We start from the raw sequence: 20,000 nt of genomic DNA on the forward strand, positions 1-20,000 counted from the left end.
CTCTCTCTGTAGCCTAAGTGCTGAAACCCAGGCAACATTCTAGTAAATCTCCTCTGTACCCTCTCCATTTTGTCGACATCCTTCCTATAATTTGGCGACCAGAACTGCACACCATACTCCAGATTCGGCCTCACCAATGCCCTGTACAATTTCAACATTACATCCCAACTTCTATACTCGATGCTCTGATTTATAAAGGCAAGCATACCAAACGCCTTCTTCACCACCCTATCCACATGAGATTCCACCTTCAGGGAACAATGCACAGTTATTCCCAGATCCCTCTGTTCCACTGCATTCCTCAATTCCCTACCATTTACCCTGTACGTCCTATTTTGGTTTGTCCTACCAAAATGCAGCACCTCACACTTATCAGCATTAAACTCCATCTGCCATCTTTCAGCCCACCCTTCCAAAAGGCCCAAGTCTCTCTGTAGACTTTGAAAATCTACCTCACTATCAACTACTCCACCTATCTTAGTATCATCTGCATATTTACTAATCCAATTTGCCACACCATCATCCAGATCATTAATGTAAATGACAAACAACAGTGGACCCAACACAGATCCTTGGGGCACTCCACTAGACACTGGCCTCCAACCTGACATACAATTGTCAACCGTTACCCTCTGGTATCTCCCATTCAGCCATTGTTGAATCCATCTTGCAACCTCACTATTAATACCCAACGATTTAACCTTCTTAATCAACCTTCCATGTGGAACCTTGTCAAATGCCTTACTGAAGTCCATATAGACAACATCCACAGCCTTGCCCTTATCAATTTCCCTGGTAACCTCTTCAAAAAATTCAAGAAGATTAGTCAAACATGACCTTCCAGGCACAAATCCATGTTGACTGTTTCTAATCAGGCCTTGATTATCCAAATAATTATATATATTGTCCCTAAGTATCTTTTCCATTAATTTTCCCACCACAGACGTCAAACTAATAGGTCTATAATTGCTAGGTTTACTTTTAGAACCTTTTTTAAACAACGGCACAACATGCGCAATGCGCCAATCTTCCGGCACCATCCCTGTTTCTAATGACGTTTGAAATATTTCCGTCATAGCCCCTGCTATTTCTGCACTAACTTCCCTCAATGTCCTAGGGAATATCCTATCAGGACCTGGAGACTTATCCACTTTTATATTCTTCAAAAGTGTCCGTACCTCCTCTTCTTTAATCCTCCTAATTTCCATCACTACTCTACTTGTTTCGCTTACCTCACATAATTCAATATCCTTCTCCTCTGTAAATACCGAAGAAAAGGAATTGTTTAATATCTCCCCCATTTCTTCCGGCTCAGCACATAGCTGTCCACTCTGACTCTCTAATGGACCAATTTTATCCCTCACTATCCTTTTGCTATTGACATATCTGTAGAACCCCTTGGGGTTTACTTTTACATTACTTTCCAAAGCAGCCTCATATCTTTTTTTCGCTTTTCTAATTTCCTTCTTAAGATTCCTTTTACATTCTTTATATTCCTCAAGAACCTCATTTACTCCCTGCCGCTTATATTTATTGTATATCTCCCTCTTTTTCCGAACCAAGTGTCCAATTTCCCTGGAAAACCACGGCTCTTTCAAATTATTATTCTTTCCTTTCCACCGAACAGGGACATAAAGACTCTGTACTCTCAAAATTTCACCTTTAAATATCCTCCATTTCTCTATTATATCCTTTTCATAAAACAACAATTTCCATTTCACTCCTTTTAAATCCTTTCTCATCTCCTCAAAATTAGCCTTTCTCCAATCCAAAATCTCAACCCTTGGTCCAGATTTGACCTTCTCCATAATGATATTGAAACTAATGGCATTATGATCACTAGACCCAAAGTGCTCCTCAACACATACCTCCGTCACCTGACCCATCTCATTTCCCAACAGGAGGTCCAACACTGCCCCTTCTCTGGTAGGCACCTCTACGTATTGCTGCAAAAAACGATCCTGCACACATTTTACAAACTCCAAACCATCCAGCCCTTTAACAGAATGTGATTCCCAGTCTATATACGGAAAATTGAAATCACCCACAATCACCACTCTGTGCTTACTACTAATATCTGCTATCTCCTTACATATTTGCTCTTCCAATTCTCGTTCCCTATTTGGCGGTCTATAATACACCCCTATAAGTGTTGCTAAACCTTTCTCATTTCTGAGTTCCACCCAAACAGCCTCCTTAATCGAGCCTTCTAGTCTGTCCTGCCAAAGCACTGCTGTGATATCCTCCCTGACAAGCAATGCAACACCCCCACCTCTTGCCCCTCCGATTCTATCACATCTGAAACGTCATTGTTCAGCCATGTTTCCGTGAAAATCATGTTGTTGCAGTCCTTAATCCAATTGTGGGAGGTAATCCGCAGCCGGAGTTCGTCCATTTTGTTTGCCAATGATCGTACATTAGCAAGGAAAAGGCTAGGAATTGATGGCCTGTGTGGAGTTAGCTCTAGCCTAGCCTTTAAGCCACCTCGGCATCCACGGCGGTGTTTACGTTCGCTGCGCCGTCTATGGGCGCTTCCGGTCGGCCGAGCTGGCTTGGTACGCTCTGCTGACCTGGCCAGTTCAGGAGCGAAATGGAGTTCGCCTAAAAAGTTGTCATAGTTGTAGGAACCGATGCAGCAACCGATGTTTATAAGCTCCTGTCAGTTGTATGATAAGTGAGCTAGACTATTCCATGTGGATAGACATGAGACAAATAAGCAAATTACTATAAAATCGCAGATTCTGGTGAGACACAGGGCGTCGCGATGTGCCCGCGCCGCCATAGCCATAACACTCCAGCAGTACAATCCCACAGTATACCGTTATACCAGTACGACCCCACAGTGCGTCACTCCATCAGTACTATCCGACAGTATACCATTACACCAGTACTGCCCTACAGTGCGTCACTCCATCAGTACTACCACAGAGTGTCACTATCAATTCCATCCCACATTATGTCATAACAATAATACTACCGCACAGTGTGTCACTCCATCAGTACTACCCCAGAATGTGCCATTACATGAATAATACCCTACGTTAGGTCAATCATCAATACTACTTCACAGTCTGTCACTCCATCAGCACTGCATGTTACTCCATTAGGAGAACCCAAGAGCGTGTCACTCGCATCAGTACAACCCCACAGTATGTCATTCCATCATTTCTGCCCTGCGATGTTTCACTCTGTCATACTACCTTAAGTCTGTAATTTCAACAGTACTAGCCACAGATTTTTACCCGCTTCGGTAATACCATCGAATGTGTCACTATATCAGTACTACTCGAAAATATACCAGTCCTTCAGTACTACCCCACTGGATGGTAATCCATAAGTATTATCCCATAGCGTGTAACTCCATCAGTACTACCACATCGTCTGTTACTCCATCATTACTGCATTACAACGTGTCATTCATTCGGTACTCTCCAATACAATGCCATTTCATCAGTACTACCATATGGATAGTCATTCTATCGGTCCATCAGAACTATCCTTTTTTTTTTTTTTTTTAATATTTTATTTAAGTTTTAACAGAACCCATACGTTATACATTATACATTTCATAGTAAACAATAGTAAACAATAGTCACTAACCTATAACTTCGATTATATGTTACACGTATTTTTCTGTATTTTCTCCCCTCCCCCACCCCTCAGTTGAAAAGAAAGAAAAAGAAAAAGCAGAAGAAAGAAAGAAAGAAAGAAACCTGGAGTCCCGAGGGGGTCACTTCCGAGTAATTTCTTTTTAAATTTTTGCTAGGTAACAAGGCAATCCTGAATTTAAGTACTTCCTATTCTTAATCCTAACTTTGCCATGAATGGGTTCCACACCTTCAAAAAGAAGTCGTATCTATTTCTCAGATTATACGTTGCTTTTTCTAATGGGATACAACTCCGCATTTCTGCATGCCATCTTTCGAATCTTATTTCATTTTGTTCTTTCCATGTAACCGCAACACATTTTTTGGCTACTGCTAATGATATTTTGAGAAATCTTTCCTGATGTTTATCGAGACTTAGCTTTGGTGTTATTCCTTTTGTATCTCCTAGCAAAAACAACCTTGGATCCATTGGTATAATCTTATTCATCAATTGCTCTAAAAACTTTTTTAGGTCTTGCCAAAAAGGAGTTACCTTCTGACATGCCCAAGTAGAGTGTATAAAAGTGCCCACGTCTTGGTTGCATCTAAAACACCTTTCGGTTGAATTTAGTTTAAATTTATTTAATTTTTCCGGGGTTAAATATAGTTGCTGCAAAAAATTATACTGCACTAAGTTATACCTCACATTAATAGTATTTTGCATAATATCTAGACACAGTCTTTCCCAACTTGGTTCATCAATAATAATATTAAGATCTGTTTCCCATCTTTGTCTTGCTTTATTAATTCCTATCTTTGAACTAGCTATCTGTAGTAGTTTATACATTGATGATATAATTTTTTTAATTCCCTTACCCTGAATCAAGGATTCGATTCCTTTAATCTGAAATAGAGACATTGAACTTCCTAACTTTTCCTTTAAAAAAGATTGTAATTGATAATAGAAAAAAATACTATTCCCTGGAATTTGATATTTATTTCTCAATTGAGAAAATGTCAAAAAGATATTCCCTTCATAGCAATCTCCTATATTTTTAATACCCTTCTGTTCCCAGAGTTGTAGTATTTGATTATTCCAAGCAAACGGCAATAATCCATTTTTTACTAATGGAGTTTTAGCTGTTAAAAAAAATCTTTTATCCTTAACTTTAACTGTTTTCAACCATGTATTAATTAAATGTTTTAGCAGGGGTGACTCTTTATCCTTAACTAATATCTTCGTTTCCCATTTATATATAAATTCTTCTGGACAAGACTCTTTTATTTTATCCATTTCAATTTTAAATTACAGTTATAATTGCCAATGAGAAGGAGTCTGGTAATGTAGATGTTTTCTCCGCTTGATGTATCACTTCCATAAATAGTGGTAACAACAACTCTTTAAATTTTTTATAGAACTCAGGCGGAAAACCATCTTCCCCTGGAGATTTATTACTTGGTAAAGAATATAGTACTTCCTCCACCTCTCTCAAAGTAAAGGAGGCATTTAGTCCCATCTGCTCCTCATTAGAGATTGTTGGTAATCGTATCTTGGATAAAAAAATATTTATCTTAATTTCATCCTTTTCAGATTCAGAATGGTAGAGATTAGTGTAGAATTGCTTAAATACCTCATTGGTTTCTCTAGGTTTATAAGTAATAATGTTCTGATCTGTTCTAATTGAATTTATTGTTCTTGATATTTGTTCTTCTTTCAGTTGCCATGCCAATACCTTGTGGGCTCTTTCTCCTAATTCATAATATCTTTGGTTAGTTCGTAATATTAGTTTTTCAGTTCTGTGAGTGTGTAATGTATTGTATTGAAATTTTTTAATTGCAAGTTGTGTTTTTTTTGTATCTGAAGAAGTTTTCTGTAAGTCTTTTTCTAATACAGTGATTTATTTTTCTAATCTTTCAGATTCCTTCCTATAGTCTTTCTTTATCTTAGATGAGTAGCTTATAATTTGGCCTCTCAAATAAGCCTTCATTGCATCCCATACAATAAATTTGTCATCCACTGAATTTAAATTTGTCTCCAAATATAATTCAATTTGTCCTCGAATAAAATCACAAAAGTCTTGCCTTTTCAATAGTAAAGAGTTGAGTCTCCATCTATACACTGCCTGTTCTTTATCTGACATCGTAATTTTCATTAATAATGGTGAGTGATCCGATAACAATCTAGCCTTGTAATCTATTTGTATTATTCTACCACTTAATTGAGCTGAAATCAAAAATAGATCTATTCTAGAATATGTATCATGTCTATTGGAATAAAAAGAGTAATCTCTTTCCTTGGGATGGCTTTTCCTCCAAACATCTATTAAATTTAAACTTTCTATTAAATTCAAGGTTGTCTTCGCTGCTCTTGTCTTTGTCGTTGTCCTTGATGATCTATCCATTACTGGATCTAAACAAAAATTCAAATCTCCCCCTATCAATATATTTTCATGTGCTTCCGCTAGATTTAGAAAAGTATCCTGCACAAACTTCTCATCATCTGTATTTGGTGCATATATATTCATTAAAGTCCACAATTCTGAGAAAATTTGACAATGTACGATTATAAATCTACCTACTGGGTCACTTACAATATTTTGTATCTTAATTGGTAGCGTTTTCTTAAATAGGATCGCAAACCCTCTTGCTTTTGAATTAAAAGAAGATGCTACCAAACTTCCTACCCAATCTCTCTTTAACTTTTGATGTTCTTTTTCCGTTAGATGTGTTTCTTGTAAGAAAGCTATATCCACTTCCAATTTTTTCATCTGTGTTAAAATTCTCTTCCTTTTTATCGGTCCATTTAACCCATTCACATTATAACTTTAAAAATTTAATTTATTCTCCATTCAATCTTTTTTTTTTTCCCCTTCCTCCTTACCTTGTTACCTCTTCGAATATTTACGTTGTGCCGTATTTCAGTGTACTCCCTTCCATCGTCCAGGTACAAAAACAGAAAAGAAAAAAGAAAGAAAGAAAAGTAAACCCTCCCTCTAATGTTGTTAATAAATAAATTAACAACATTACCCCCCTCTATTATACGAGGTGTGGTCCACACCACACTTGTGCCCATGATTATGGTAGAGCATGCATATTCTCCAGCCCCCCCCCGATATTTCAAGTACTTCTAAAAATTAACTATCTTTAATACAATTGATCCCCTCTATAGTATACAAATCTTGTTAATAATCATTCATTCACGGATCTTCTTCGCCAATTCTCGATGGCAATTCATCAGCAAATTCTTGTGCTCTGACAAAGTCTTTGAAAAATTTATTTTCTCCAATGTTGATCATAATCTTCAAAGTAGCAGGATGCAGTAAAATGAACTTATATCCTTTCTTCCATAAAATATTTTTTGCCTTATCAAATTCTTTTTTCCTGCTCAACAAGACATTACTAATATCTGGGTAAAAAATTATTTTGGTACCTTCATACTCTATTGGTTTTTCCTGTCTTATATTCATTCCGACTGATTGGAGGACCAATTCTCCATCTCGGTATCTTAAGAATTTAATCAACACAGATCTTGGCTTTTGATTATTCGTAGGTTTCGGTCTTAGAGCCCTATGTGCTCTTTCTATTTCCATCGGTCCTTGTTTATCTATTCCAAGACTAGTCACTATCCAATCTTGAAAAAAATTGATTGGGTCTTCCCCCTCAACTCCCTCTGGCAAGCCAACAATTTTAACATTATTTCTCCTGCTGTAGTTTTCCAAGGCATCCAACTTTTCCACGATCTTTTTGCTTTCAATTGTTGCAGCAGTAATACTATCTTCATTTCTTTCCACTCTGGATTTTAACAATTCGTTCTCCATTTCTATATTATCCACTCTGTTTATCACTGTTTGAAAGTCCCCCTCCATTTTTTTCAAAGTCTGATATATTTCGATATTGTCCTTATGAAGCTCCTTGTTATCGTTATGCAGTTCCTTATTATCTATCCTCAATGCTTTCACTTCCTTTTCCATCACATTGTGAGCTCCTTCAATTTTCTTGAGCCTTTTAATAATTTCTTCAAACATCGCTTTAATTTTAATCTCTGAATCATCTTGATCCCGTTCTTGCTTGTTTCCACTTTCACTGCTGGTTCCCTCATCTTCACTCGATTCCGAAACTTGAGCCTCTCGGCCACCAGAGGGCCATGCCTCTGCGCCTGCTGAGAGCTCCTCAAATCCAGGCCCTTGCTCCGTCGTGGCTGTAGGCCTACCTTCGATTTTCTTTCTTGATTCCCTCGGTGGATTTCTTGGCTTCAGTGGCAGCAGTGCTCCCTTCCTTTCTTTCTTGGGGTTCATCAGTACGTTCTTTATACTTTTAACTTTAAATTAAAGTACTTGAATTCTTTTAGTGCGTCTTTTTTTGGTAGTTTAGGGCTTTGTTCTCGGGAGTGCTGAAAAGTTATGTCTACTCAGCCAGACATTGGACACCCCCCCCCCCCCATCAGAACTATCCCACAGTGCGTCATTCGATCAGTTTTCCCCATCAATGTGTCAGTCCATCAGAACTACCCTATAATGTGTCATCACATCAGTCCTTCCCCATTTAGTTTCACACCATTAATACTATCCCAGTGTGCCAAGACATCAGTACTACCATATCGTTTGTTCCTCCATCAGTACTACTGCACACTGTGTCACTCCATCAGTACTATACCAAAATATTTTACTCAATCAGTACCTGCCCACAGTTCGTCACTTCACGAGGACTACCACAAAGTGTATTGGTCCATCTGTACTGCCCACATTGTGTCACTCCATCAATACTACACCACTGGTTATCACTCCGTCAATACAAGCCTACAAGTGTGTTAGACGGTCATTACTACAACACACTATGTCAGTCCATCAGTACAACCCCAGAGCGTGTCACTTCGTCGGTACGATCGCACTGTATACCATTTCATCAATACACACTCACAGTGTTTTTCAACATCAGTACTAACGTGTGTATCACTCCATTAGCACTACCACACAGGGTGTCACTCTATCATTACTATCCAACGGTGTGTCACTCCATCAGTACTACATAATTAGTCCTTCCATCAGTACTACCCCACAGTGTTTCAATCCACCAGTATTACCCAGGGATATGTCACTCCAACAGTACTACCCCACAGGGCGTCACTCCATCAGTACCACATCAAAGTGTGTCACTCCACCAGCATTACCCACAATGTGCCACTGTATCTGTTCGTTACTCCATTTGTACTCTCTTACACTGTGCCACTGCTTCAGTGCCTCCTCACAGAGCGTCGCACCATCAGGAATATCACTCGGGTTATCATTGCATGAGTACTACGTCAACGTGTGTCACTCCATCACTACAATCAATTGATTATCACTCCATCAGTACTACCACGTAGCGTGTCATTCCATCAGTACGGCCCCACTGTGTAAACCGATCAGTACTTCCTCGCAGTGTCACTCCATCAGTATTCCCCACAGTGTGTCACTCCATCAGTACTACCTCACTGTGCAACTCCATCAGTAATTCCCCAGAGCTTCACTTTATTAGTATTTCCCCACAATGTCTCACTCCATCACTCCATTAGTATTACCCGATGTTTATCATTCAATAAGGACTATCCCAGTGTGTCACTCCATAAGTGCTGCCACACATTGTGTCACTCCATCAGTATTACCAAACAGTGCATTAGTTTTACACCGCAGTTTGTCGTCACAATAGTACTACCGCTCACCGTGTCACTCCATCGGTACTACCACACAGTGTGTCACTGCATTAATACAACTCCATGGTGTTGCACTCCATCAGTACTACCCCATATCATGTCACTTCAGTGCAACCCTAGAACGTGTCACTCCATCAGTACTCCCCGCAGTATATTCTTCCATCAGTACTCCCCAAAGTATTTCACACCATCAGGACTACCTCAAATGTGCATTCCATCCGTATTACCCCACAGTGTGCTAACCCATCGCTGCGACTCCATAGTGTGTAATTCCATCACTATTTCACCACAGTTTGTCATCGGAACAGTACTACCGCAGAGCGTGTCAGTCCATCAGTGTCACTGTATCACTCCAAAATAGTGTGTCATTCCATCAACACACCTCCACAGAACGTCAATACACCAGTACTACTTCACAGTGTTACACTCCATCAGTACAACACTGGAGCGTGTCACTCCGTCAGTACTACCCTACAATATATTATTCCATCAGTACTACACCACGGTGATGCACTCCATCAGTACTGCCTTAAGCTTGTTATTCCATAATGTGGACTCATTCAATTAGTGTTACCCAACAGTGTAACCCTCCATCTGTACTGCCCCGCCGTCAGTCCTACTTCAGTGTGGAAGTCACAATGTGCAACACGACAGTACCACCGAACATTGTGTCAATACTTCAGTACTCGCCCACTGTACGCCATTCTGTCCATACTGCCCCCAGTATGCCATTCAATCAGCACTACACCGATGTATGTCACTCCATCAGTGCAACCGCGCAGTGTGTCAGTCCATCAATAATATGCACCGTGTGTCACTCCATCTGTACTGCTCCACAGCGTGTCACTCCATCAGTTTTATCCCACGTGATGGGGTTATGGAGTGACAAACTGCGTGGTAGTACTGATGCAATGACATTGCATCAGTACTACCACACAGTTTGTCACTCCGTAAGTACTACTTCAGTGTGGAACTACATCAGTACGACCCCAGGGTGCACTCCATCAATTCTACGCCACAGTGTGCCAGCTCCTCAGTACTACCTCACAATGTATCACTACATTAGTCGAGCCCACAGTGTTTCATCCATCAATACTTCCCCACAGTATGTCATTACAACAGAACCACCTCACAATTTGTCACTAAATCAGTACTATTCCACTGTGTGTCACTCCGTCAGTATTACCCCACAGTTTGTCATAACAACAGTACTAATCATTGTGTCACTCCATCAGTATTACCCGCAGTGTGTCACTGCATCATTTGAGGCCCACGGTGTATCACTCCATCAGAACTACTGCAAAGTGTGTCACTTCATCATTACTACTGCACTATATCTGTACCAACCCAAAGTGTGTTAATCCACCCGTACTGCATCAACTGGTGTCACTCCATCAGTGCTAGAGCGCAATGTGTCACTCCATCAGTGCACTGCACAGTATGTCACCCCATCAGTACTACTGCGCAGTGTGTCACTTCATCAATACAACTCCAAAGTGTGTCACTCCATCTGTACCAACTCAGAGTGTGTTAATCCACCATTCCTACCATACATTGTGTCACTCCACCAGTTCCACTGCACAGTGTGTCACTCCATCAGTAATGCCACACATCGTTTCACGTCGTCACTAAAACCCACAGTATGCCATTACATCATTACAAACACACATTTTCACACCCACACTCAAACACGCACACACACATACCCGCGCACGAAGACACACACAATCTCTCACATGCAATCACAAACAATTAAATATACTCTCACACATTCCCACATAAAATCACACGCACACATGCACTCACACAAAACAGATATTCACACGCACTTGCACGAAGAGACACGCACTCATTGGCACACACTTACACACGAACACATGCACTGACACAACACCATCATACACACACACACACACACACACAAACACACACACACACTATCAAAGAATTACATACTCAAATACTCTGACAAACTCACATCCCACATATTCTAACCAATTCTCACAAACAGCCACACACACGCACAGACGCAAACACTGTCCTTCACAAACCCACACGCACTCTCCCACTCAGAGACACAGATACATTCAATCGCACTTGTATCCACACTTACTAATGCTTACACACTCACACGCACACTCACGCACTCGCACAGACAGACACACACACACACACACAAATATAGACACTTACAATCTCTACCGCTCTCTCACACGCAGACCCGCATGCACACGTGCACATTTTGGGATTGAGTGTATCCTTGGATGTTCGCGGCGAGCAGCGCAGCGCAGCGTGGCCGGGGTGTTCCCGGTGACCGGGACCAAGCCCTTAAGTCGGCCCGGTCAGCCCGGCTCGCCCACCGCGGATGGCGATGGGAGCCGCGCCTCGGGAGGAGGAGGGAGCCGCGAGGAAACGCAGAGAGCGAGGTGGACCGTCGGAGAGCGGGGAAGGCCGCCGAGAACGAACGGGCAACCCGCCGTGCGGCGGCAGGTAGGAGATAGAACAATTCGGCCAACGTTTGTAACTTTCTCGGCGTCAAAATGAGGCGACACTTTAGTACTGCCTAGGTGAGGTCTTCTACATGATGTTACCGGGTTGTCTGCAAAACTAAGCATTTCACTCTACCTGGGTACGTGATAATAAGATATCGCTGAATCATTGAAATTCCTGCAACCGCATACACGAACGCATACACACACACACACAACGACTGATTTGCACAATCTCACACATTCACACTCGCACACACGTGCTAACATACTCTTGCACGGACTCGCACACTCACACTGTCACATACAATCAATATCCAATGCGAGTCAGGCTACAACTCTGGAGAAATCTAGTTGAGTATGTCAGTTCAGTGCAGTTTATTGTCACGTGTACCGAGGTACCGTGAAAAGCTGTTGTTGCGTGCTACCCAGTCAGTGGAAACAAAATACATTATTACAGTCGAGCCATTTACCGAGCATAGATACATGATAAGGGGATAACTTTCAGTGCAAGGTAAAGCCTGCAAAGTCCGATCGAGGATAGTCCGATGATCAATAAAGAGGTGGATAGTAGTTCAGCACTGCTTTCTGGTTGTAGTAGGATGATTCCGTTGCCTGATAACAGCTGGGAAGACATTGACCCTGAAACTGGAGGTGTGCATTTTCACACTTCTATACATTTTGCCTGATGGGACAGAGGAGAAGCAGGAGTGGCAATGGTGCGACTCGTCCTTGATTATGCTGCTGGCCTTGCCGGGGCAGCGTGGTTTATAAATTGAGTCAATATATGGGAGGTTGCTTTGTGTGATGGTCTGGACAATTCGCAGCAATTTCTGGCGTTCTTATATGGAGCTGTTCCCAAACCAAGCTGTGATGCATCTTGATAAAATACTTTCTATGGTGCATCTGTCGAAGTTGGTGAGAGTTGTAGAGGGCACGCCGAACTAGCTAAGCCTGCCAAGGACATGGATGGGTGAAGTTCGGTTCGAGACCCTTCTTCATACTGATTATGGTGGGAAGGTGGAGAAGGCTGGAACAGCAGGGCAAAGCGAGTTGAATGATAAGTGGGTGAATACCGTTTTCATAGTTAGGTGGTTGACCAGAGGTTAAAAGATAAAAGTTGGGAGATAAGGATTGAGCAGTTTGGAATTATAAAGAGAGAGGAGGGAATATCGGTTGAAGGTGGCGTGGAGGTGGAGGGGATGAACAGGTGCGAGTCCGCGTGAAGCAAGAGAAAGAGCGAGCTCCCATTTTCCCTTCTCCCCTTAAGCCGTCTACCTCCCATCCTTTACTCCCCCTAAACTCACTTCTTCCCATTGCCATTATTCCCTCAAGCTGACTCCCTCCCATTCCCTTTACTACCCCAAGCAGACTTTCTCCCATTCCCCTTACTTCCATAGCTGGCTGCCGCCCCAGCCCCCTTACTCCCACAAGCTGGCTCCCTCCCACCCCTTACACGCCCAAGCTGGCAACCTCCCATCCCTTCCTCCCACAAGCTACCCACGTCCCATCCCTTACTCCCCCAAGCTGATTAACTCCCATCCCCTTACTCCGCGAGACTGGCTTCCTCCCATCTCCATTACTCCCCCAAGCAGACTGACTTCCATTCCACTTTCTCCCCAATCTGCCTGCCTCCCAGTCCCATTATGCCCACAAGCTTGTTATCTCCCATCCCTTACTCCCCCAACCTGGCTACCTCCAATATCTATTTACCCCAAGCTGGCTACCTCCCATTGAAGTTACTTCCACAAGCTGGCTATCTCGCTTCCCTCTTCCCCCCCCCCCCCAGGCTGGCATCCTACTATTCCCCTTATTCCCCCAAGATGGCTCCCTCCCATTCCCTTTACTCACCCAAGTTGCATTCCTCCCATTCTCCTTTCTCCCCACCACCCCCAAGCAGGTACCCTTCCAATCTACTTAATCCGACAAGCTGGCTTCCGCTCATTCCCTTTACACCCGCAAGCTGGTTACCTCCCATGTCTTGCTCCGCCAAGCTGGCTATCTACCATCCCGCTTCCTCTCCCAGGCTGGCTTCGTCCCCGAGGCTGGCTTCCTCCCATTCTCCTTATTCCCCCAGCTAACTATCTCCCATTCCTCTTACTTCCATAAGTTCCCTTCCAGCCATTCCCCTGCCCCCCCACCCCCCCAAGCCGCCTACCTCCCAGTTCTCTTCATCCCCTAAGCTGGCTACCTCCCATGCCCATTAATCCCTAAAGCTGGCTTCATCCCATCCTCTTACTCCCCCAAGCAGAATTCCTCCCACCAGCCTTACTCCCCCAAGCTAGTGTTCCCCCGTTCCCCTGACACCCCCAAGATGTCTTCCTCCCTTTCCCTTTATTCCCCCAAGCCGGCTACTTCCCAGACCGCTTAATCCCCCAAGCTGGCTATCTCCCATCCCTTCTTCCAACAAGCTGGCTACGTCCCAAGACTTACTCCCCCATTATGGCCACGCCTCATCCCTTAATCCCCCAAACTGCCTGCCTTACCATCCCTCACTCCCCCAAGCTGGCTATATCCCATTCTTTTGTCCCCTAAGTTGGTTTCCTCTCATCGCTCACTCCCCCAAGCCGGCTTCCACTCATCCCCATTACTCCCCGAATCTGGCTTCCCCATCCACCTTGCTCGCCCAAGTTTTCTACCTCCCTTCCCTTATTCCCCAAGCTGTCATCCTCCCATTCCTCTTGCCCCTCCCCGCCCAAGCTGGATACATCCCATCCGTAACACACCCAAGCTGACTACCACCCATCCCGTTTACTCCCCCAAGTTGCCATCCTCCCAGTTCCCTTACTACCCCAAGCTGCCCCCCTCCAATTCCCCTAACACTCAGCAATCAGCAGCAGTAGCAGCAGCAGCAGCAGCAGCAGCAGCAGCAGCTTTGGAAGTATTGTGTGGAGATAGTAAGGAGTAAGACCTGTGTGATCTCCCGGACAAGTTTCGATCGCCTAGCTTGGGGTCGGAGAGGAATTTCCCGGATTTTCTTTCCCAAATTGGCCTGGTTTTTTAATCCGGTTTTTCGCCTCTCCCAGGAGATCACTCAGTTCTTTTGGGTGGGCGGTTAGAGCGGTGGAGCAGCGGCCGGGCGGTAGGTTTAGTAACCGACCACGGGGCTTTGTTTGGAGCGTATGAGTGCCAGGGCAGTTTATTGTTCTGGGTGTCGGATGTGGGGGATCTGGGAGTCTGATAGTCTTCCAGACATCCACGTCTGCGCCAGGTGCGATGAGATGGGGCTCCTAAGGGACCGTATTAGGAACCTGGAGAGGCAGATTGATGACCTCCGTCTGGTCAGGGAGAGTGAGGAGGTTATAGAGATGAGTTATAGAGAGGTGGTCACCCCAAGACCACGGGAGGTAGACAAGTGGGTCACGGTTAGGGGGGCAAGGAGCAGAGGCAGGGACTAGAGAGTACCCCAGTGGATGTACCCCTTGGAAATAAATGCTCCTGTTGAGGTATTGTTGGGGAGTACAGCCTACCTGGGGGCAGCGACGGCGTCCGGGCCTCTGGCACGGAGTCCGGCCCTGTTGCTCAGAAGGGTAGGGAAAGGAAGAAGAGAGCGATAGTGACTCTATAGTGAGGGGGTCAGATAGGCGATTCTGTGGACTCTGTCGGGAGACCCGGATGGTGGTTTGCCTCCCTGGTGCCGGTGTCCGGGATGTGTCTGAGCGTGTCCAGGATATCCTGAAAGGGGAGGGAGAGGAGCCAGAGGTCGTGGTACATATAGGTACCAACAATATAGGTAGGATAAGGGAAGAGGTCCTGAAAGGAGAAGTTAGGGGGCTAGGAAGAGAGTTAAAAAAAGACTAGGTAGAGGATTGAAGTGCAGGACCTCGAAGGTTGTAATCTCTGGATTACTCCCTGTACCACGAGCTAGTGAGTATAGAAATAGGAGGATAGAGCAGTTTAATGTGTGGCTCAGGAGTTGGAGCAGGAGGAAGGGATTCGTTTTTCTGGATAATTGGGCCTGTTTCTGGGAAAGGTGGGAACTGTATAGGCCGGACGGTCTCCACCTTAACCAGAGGGGGACCAATATCCTGGCGGGGAGGTTTGCTAGCACAGTTGGGGAGGATTTCAACTAATTTGGCAGGGGGTTGGGATACAGCATGGAGCTAGTATAGGGGGTGAGGAGAAGGAAAATATAGAGGAAAAAACTGATCAGATTGGGAGGCAGAACAAGAATTCCCCAGCACAATGGGGTAGGGCAAGTCTGAACGGCATTTATTTTAATGCAAGGAGTATTGGAAGCAAGGGGGATGAATTGAAGGTGTTACTGAACACATGGGAGTACGACATTGTTGCCATTACGGAAACATGGTTGAAGGAAGGGCAGGACTGGCAGCTCAATATTCCAGGATATAGAATCTTCAGGAGAGACAGAGAGCAGGGAAAAAGGGGAGGGGTGTTGCAGTATTAATCAAAGAATCTATTTCTGCTGTAAAAAGGGATGACATATTAGCGGGTTCCTCAAATGAGGCTATTTGGGTGGAATTGAGAAACAGAAAAGTGGCATGCACCTTACTGGGTGTATACTACAGACCCCCAAACAGTCAGAGGGAAATAGAAGAACATATTAGTAGGCAAATCTCGGTGTGTGTGAAAACAACAGGGTAGTAATAGTAGGGGATTTCAACTTCCCGAATATTGATTGGGATAGTCAAAGTGTCAAGGGCCCTGAGGGTGCAAAGTTCCTAAGGGTCATCCAGGAGGGCTTTTTGAGCCAATATGTTGAAAGTCCAACAAGGGAGGGGAGGTATTTGACTTAATCTTGGGAAATGAGGCCGGACAGGTGGCTGAAGTGATATTTAAGGTGGTAATGGAAAAGGATAAAGAGGGACCAGAGGAAAGAGGAAAATTTCTAAATTGGGGCAAGGCCGATTTTAATCTGAGAAGGCAGAAATTGGCCCTGGTGGACTGGGATCAGCTTCTCGTGGGGAGGACCGCATCAGAACAGCGGGAGTCATTCAAAGGAATAATTGAAAAAGTACAGAGGAAGTATGTTCCCCTAAAGTTTAAGGGTGGGACAAACAAGTCCAAAGAACATTGGATGTCGAACGATATAGTAGGATTGATTCGAAAAAAAGGGGTGCTTTTGGAAGGCATAAAGAACTTAAGGCACAGGCATCATTAGAGGAATACAGAAGGTGTAGGGCGGTTCTTAAAAAAGAAATTAGGAGAGCAAAAAGGGGCCATGAGATAGCACTAGCGGGCAAAATATAAAAAAATCCCAAAGTGTTCTATAAGTATATCAAGGGTAATAGGATAACGAGGGAAAGAGTGGGGTCCATCAGGGACCATAGTGGAAAGCTGTGTGTGGAGCCAGAGGATGTAGGAGATGTTTTAAATGATTTTTTTGCATCTGTTTTTACGAGGGAGGAGGGCGATGCGGACTTAGAAATGGAGCAGGACGGTTGTGATGTTCTTGAGCACATTGCTATTGACAGGGAGGCGCTGCTGGAGGCTCTGGCAGGCTTAAAAGTGGATAAGTCTCCGGGCCCTGACGAGATGTATCCCAGGATGCTGAGAGAGGCAAGGGGCTCTGGCACAAATTTTCAGAGCCTCTCTTGCAACAGGGGATGTACCGGAGGACTGGAGGATAGCTAATGTGGTGCCATTATTTACAAAGGGCGGTAGGGATAAACCTGGGAACTACAGGCCGGTGAGTTTGACATCGGTGGTGGGGAAGCTGCTAGAAAAGATTCTAAGGGACAGAATCAGTCATCACTTGGAGGATCGAGGGTTAATTAAGGATAGTCAACATGGCTTTGTTAATGGAAGGTCGTGTCTGACTAACTTGATTGCATTTTTTGAAGGGGTGACCAAGGAGGTAGATGGGGGTAGTGCAGTGGATGTGGTATACATGGATTTCAGTAAGGCTTTTGACAAGGTCCCACACAGGAGACTAGTCAAGAAGGTAAGAGCCCATGGGATCCAGGGCACCTTGGCAAAATGGATAAAAAACTGGCTTAGTGACAGAAGGCAGAGGGTGATGGTAGAAGGGTGCTTCTGTGACTGGAGGACGGTGTCCAGTGGGGTGCCGCAGGGATCGGTGTTTGGTCCATTACTGTTTGTAATCTACATAAATGATCTGGATGTCAACGTACAGGGCATGATCAGCAAGTTTGCAGATGTCACAAAGTTAGGGGGGGTGGTGAATAGCGAGGAAGGGATCTGCAAGCTGCAGGAAGATATAGATGAGATGGTCAGATGGGCGGAGCAGTGGCAGATGGAATTTAATCCTGAAAAGTGCGAGGTGATGCACTTTGGCAGGAATAACTTGGAGAGGGAGTACACCATGAATGGAAGGACCCTAGGGAAGACAGGGGTACAGAGGGACCTTGGAGTGCAGGTACACAAGTCCTTGAAGGCAGCAGGACAGGTGGACAGGGTGGTCAAAAAGGCATATGGGGTACTGGCCTTCATTAGCCGGGGCATCGAATATAAAAGTAGGGGGGTAATGATGGAATTGTACAGAACACTGGTGAGGCTACAGCTGGAGTATTGTGTACAGTTCTGGTCACCACGTTATAGAAAGGATGTGATAGCTTTGGAGAGGGTGCAGAGGAGATTCACCAGGATGCTGCCTGGGATGAAGGGCCTCGGCTATGAGGAGAGTCTGAGCATACTGGGGTTGTTTTCCCTGGAGCAGAGAAGGCTGAGAGGGGACATGATCGAGGTGTACAAAATCATGAGGGGCATAGATAAGGTAGATGGCGGGGAACTTCTTCCACTGGTGGAAGGTTCAACAACGAGGGGACATAGATACAGGGTAAGGGGAGGGAGGTTTCGGGGGGATGTGAGAAAGAACTTTTTCACCCAGAGGGTGGTTGGAGTCTGGAACTCACTGCCTGGGGTGGTGGTGGAGACGGGAACACTCGCAAAGTTTAAGAGGCATTTGGATGAGCACTTGAAATGCTACAACATTCAGGGCTACGGTCCAAATGCGGGAAAATGGGATTCAAATTAGACTGTGTTTGGTAGCGGGCGGCGCAGACGAGATGGGCCGAAGGGCCTCTTTCTGTGCTGTAGGACTCTATGACTATGACTCCACTTACTCTAACAAGCTGGCTACCTCCCATCCCTTACTCCCCCAAGTTGGCTACATCCCAAACCATATTGCCCCAAGTTGGCTACCTCTCACCCGTTACTCCCACAAGCTGGCACCCGCTCATTCCCCTTACACCCCCAAGATGGCTACCTCCCACCCCTTGCTCCACCAAGCTGGCTATCTGCATCCCGCTTCCTCCCCCAGGTTGGCTTCCTCCACCAGGTTGGTGTCCTTCCATTCTCCTGACTCCCACAAGCTGGCTATCTCCCATCCCTCTTACTTCCCCAAGTTGTCTTCCTTCCATTCCCCTTCCTCCCCCAACCCGGCAACCTCCCAGTTCTCTTCATCCCCCAAGCTGGCTACCTCCCATCCCCATTAATCCCTAAAGCTAGATTCATCCCATCCCCTAACTCCCCCAAGCTGAATTCCTCCCACCAGCCTTTCTCCCCAAACTAGCGTTCTCCCATTCCCCTGACACCCCCGAGCTGTCTTACTCCCATTCCCTTTACTCCCCCAAGCCGGCTCCGTCCCAGACAGCTTAATCCCCCCAAGCTGGCCACCTCCTATCCCTTACCTCCCAAACTTTTCTCCCCCAAGATGGCTACTTCACATCCCTTACTCGCCCAAGCTGGCTACCTCCCATTACTTGCATCCCAAGCTGGCTTGCTCCCATTCCCCTTACACCCCCTGCCCCCCCAAGCTGGCTACATCCCATCCATTATTCGCCTAAGCCGGCTACCTCCCATCCCACTTACTCCCCCAATTTGCCTCCCTCCCATTCTCCTTATTCCCCCAAGCTGCCACCCTCCCATTCCCCTTATGCCGCAAGCAGGTTTCCTCCCATTCCGCTAACTCTCCCAATCTGGCTACCTATCAGTCCTCTTAATCTCATTAGCTGGCTACTTCCCATCCCTTACTCCACCAAGCTGGCTCCCCCTTACTCATCACATTTGGCTTGCCCCCATCCACCTTACTCGCCCGAGAGGGCTACTGCCATCCCTTACACACCCAAGCTGGCTTCCTCATTCCCCTTACTCCCCGCCAGCCCCCCCCCCCCCACCAAGATGGTTACATCTCATCCGTTACACCGCCAAGCTGGCCATCTCCCATCCCGCTTACTCCCCCCAGCCGGCTACCTCCCAGTCCCCTTCATCCCCAAAGCTGGCTAACTCCCTTCCTCATTAATCCTCAAAGAT

At 45.1% G+C, this 20,000-nt stretch overlaps 1 protein-coding gene across 1 annotated transcript in view; it reads right to left on the reverse strand.

Annotated features, from left to right (window-relative positions):
- Window positions 1–2,475: 2,475 nt before the first annotated feature.
- LOC144611206 (uncharacterized) overlaps window positions 2,476–20,000 on the reverse strand; it is a 22,761-nt gene continuing 5,236 nt past the window's right edge. The window contains exon 4 of the mRNA XM_078430256.1: window positions 2,476–2,601. Within this exon, the coding sequence (XP_078286382.1) occupies window positions 2,476–2,601 (126 nt within the window). The remainder of the gene's footprint in view (window positions 2,602–20,000) is intronic.

Source organism: Rhinoraja longicauda, chromosome 39 (genome assembly GCF_053455715.1).
Source record: "Rhinoraja longicauda isolate Sanriku21f chromosome 39, sRhiLon1.1, whole genome shotgun sequence".
In the NCBI taxonomy this organism is placed as follows: domain Eukaryota; kingdom Metazoa; phylum Chordata; class Chondrichthyes; order Rajiformes; family Arhynchobatidae; genus Rhinoraja; species Rhinoraja longicauda.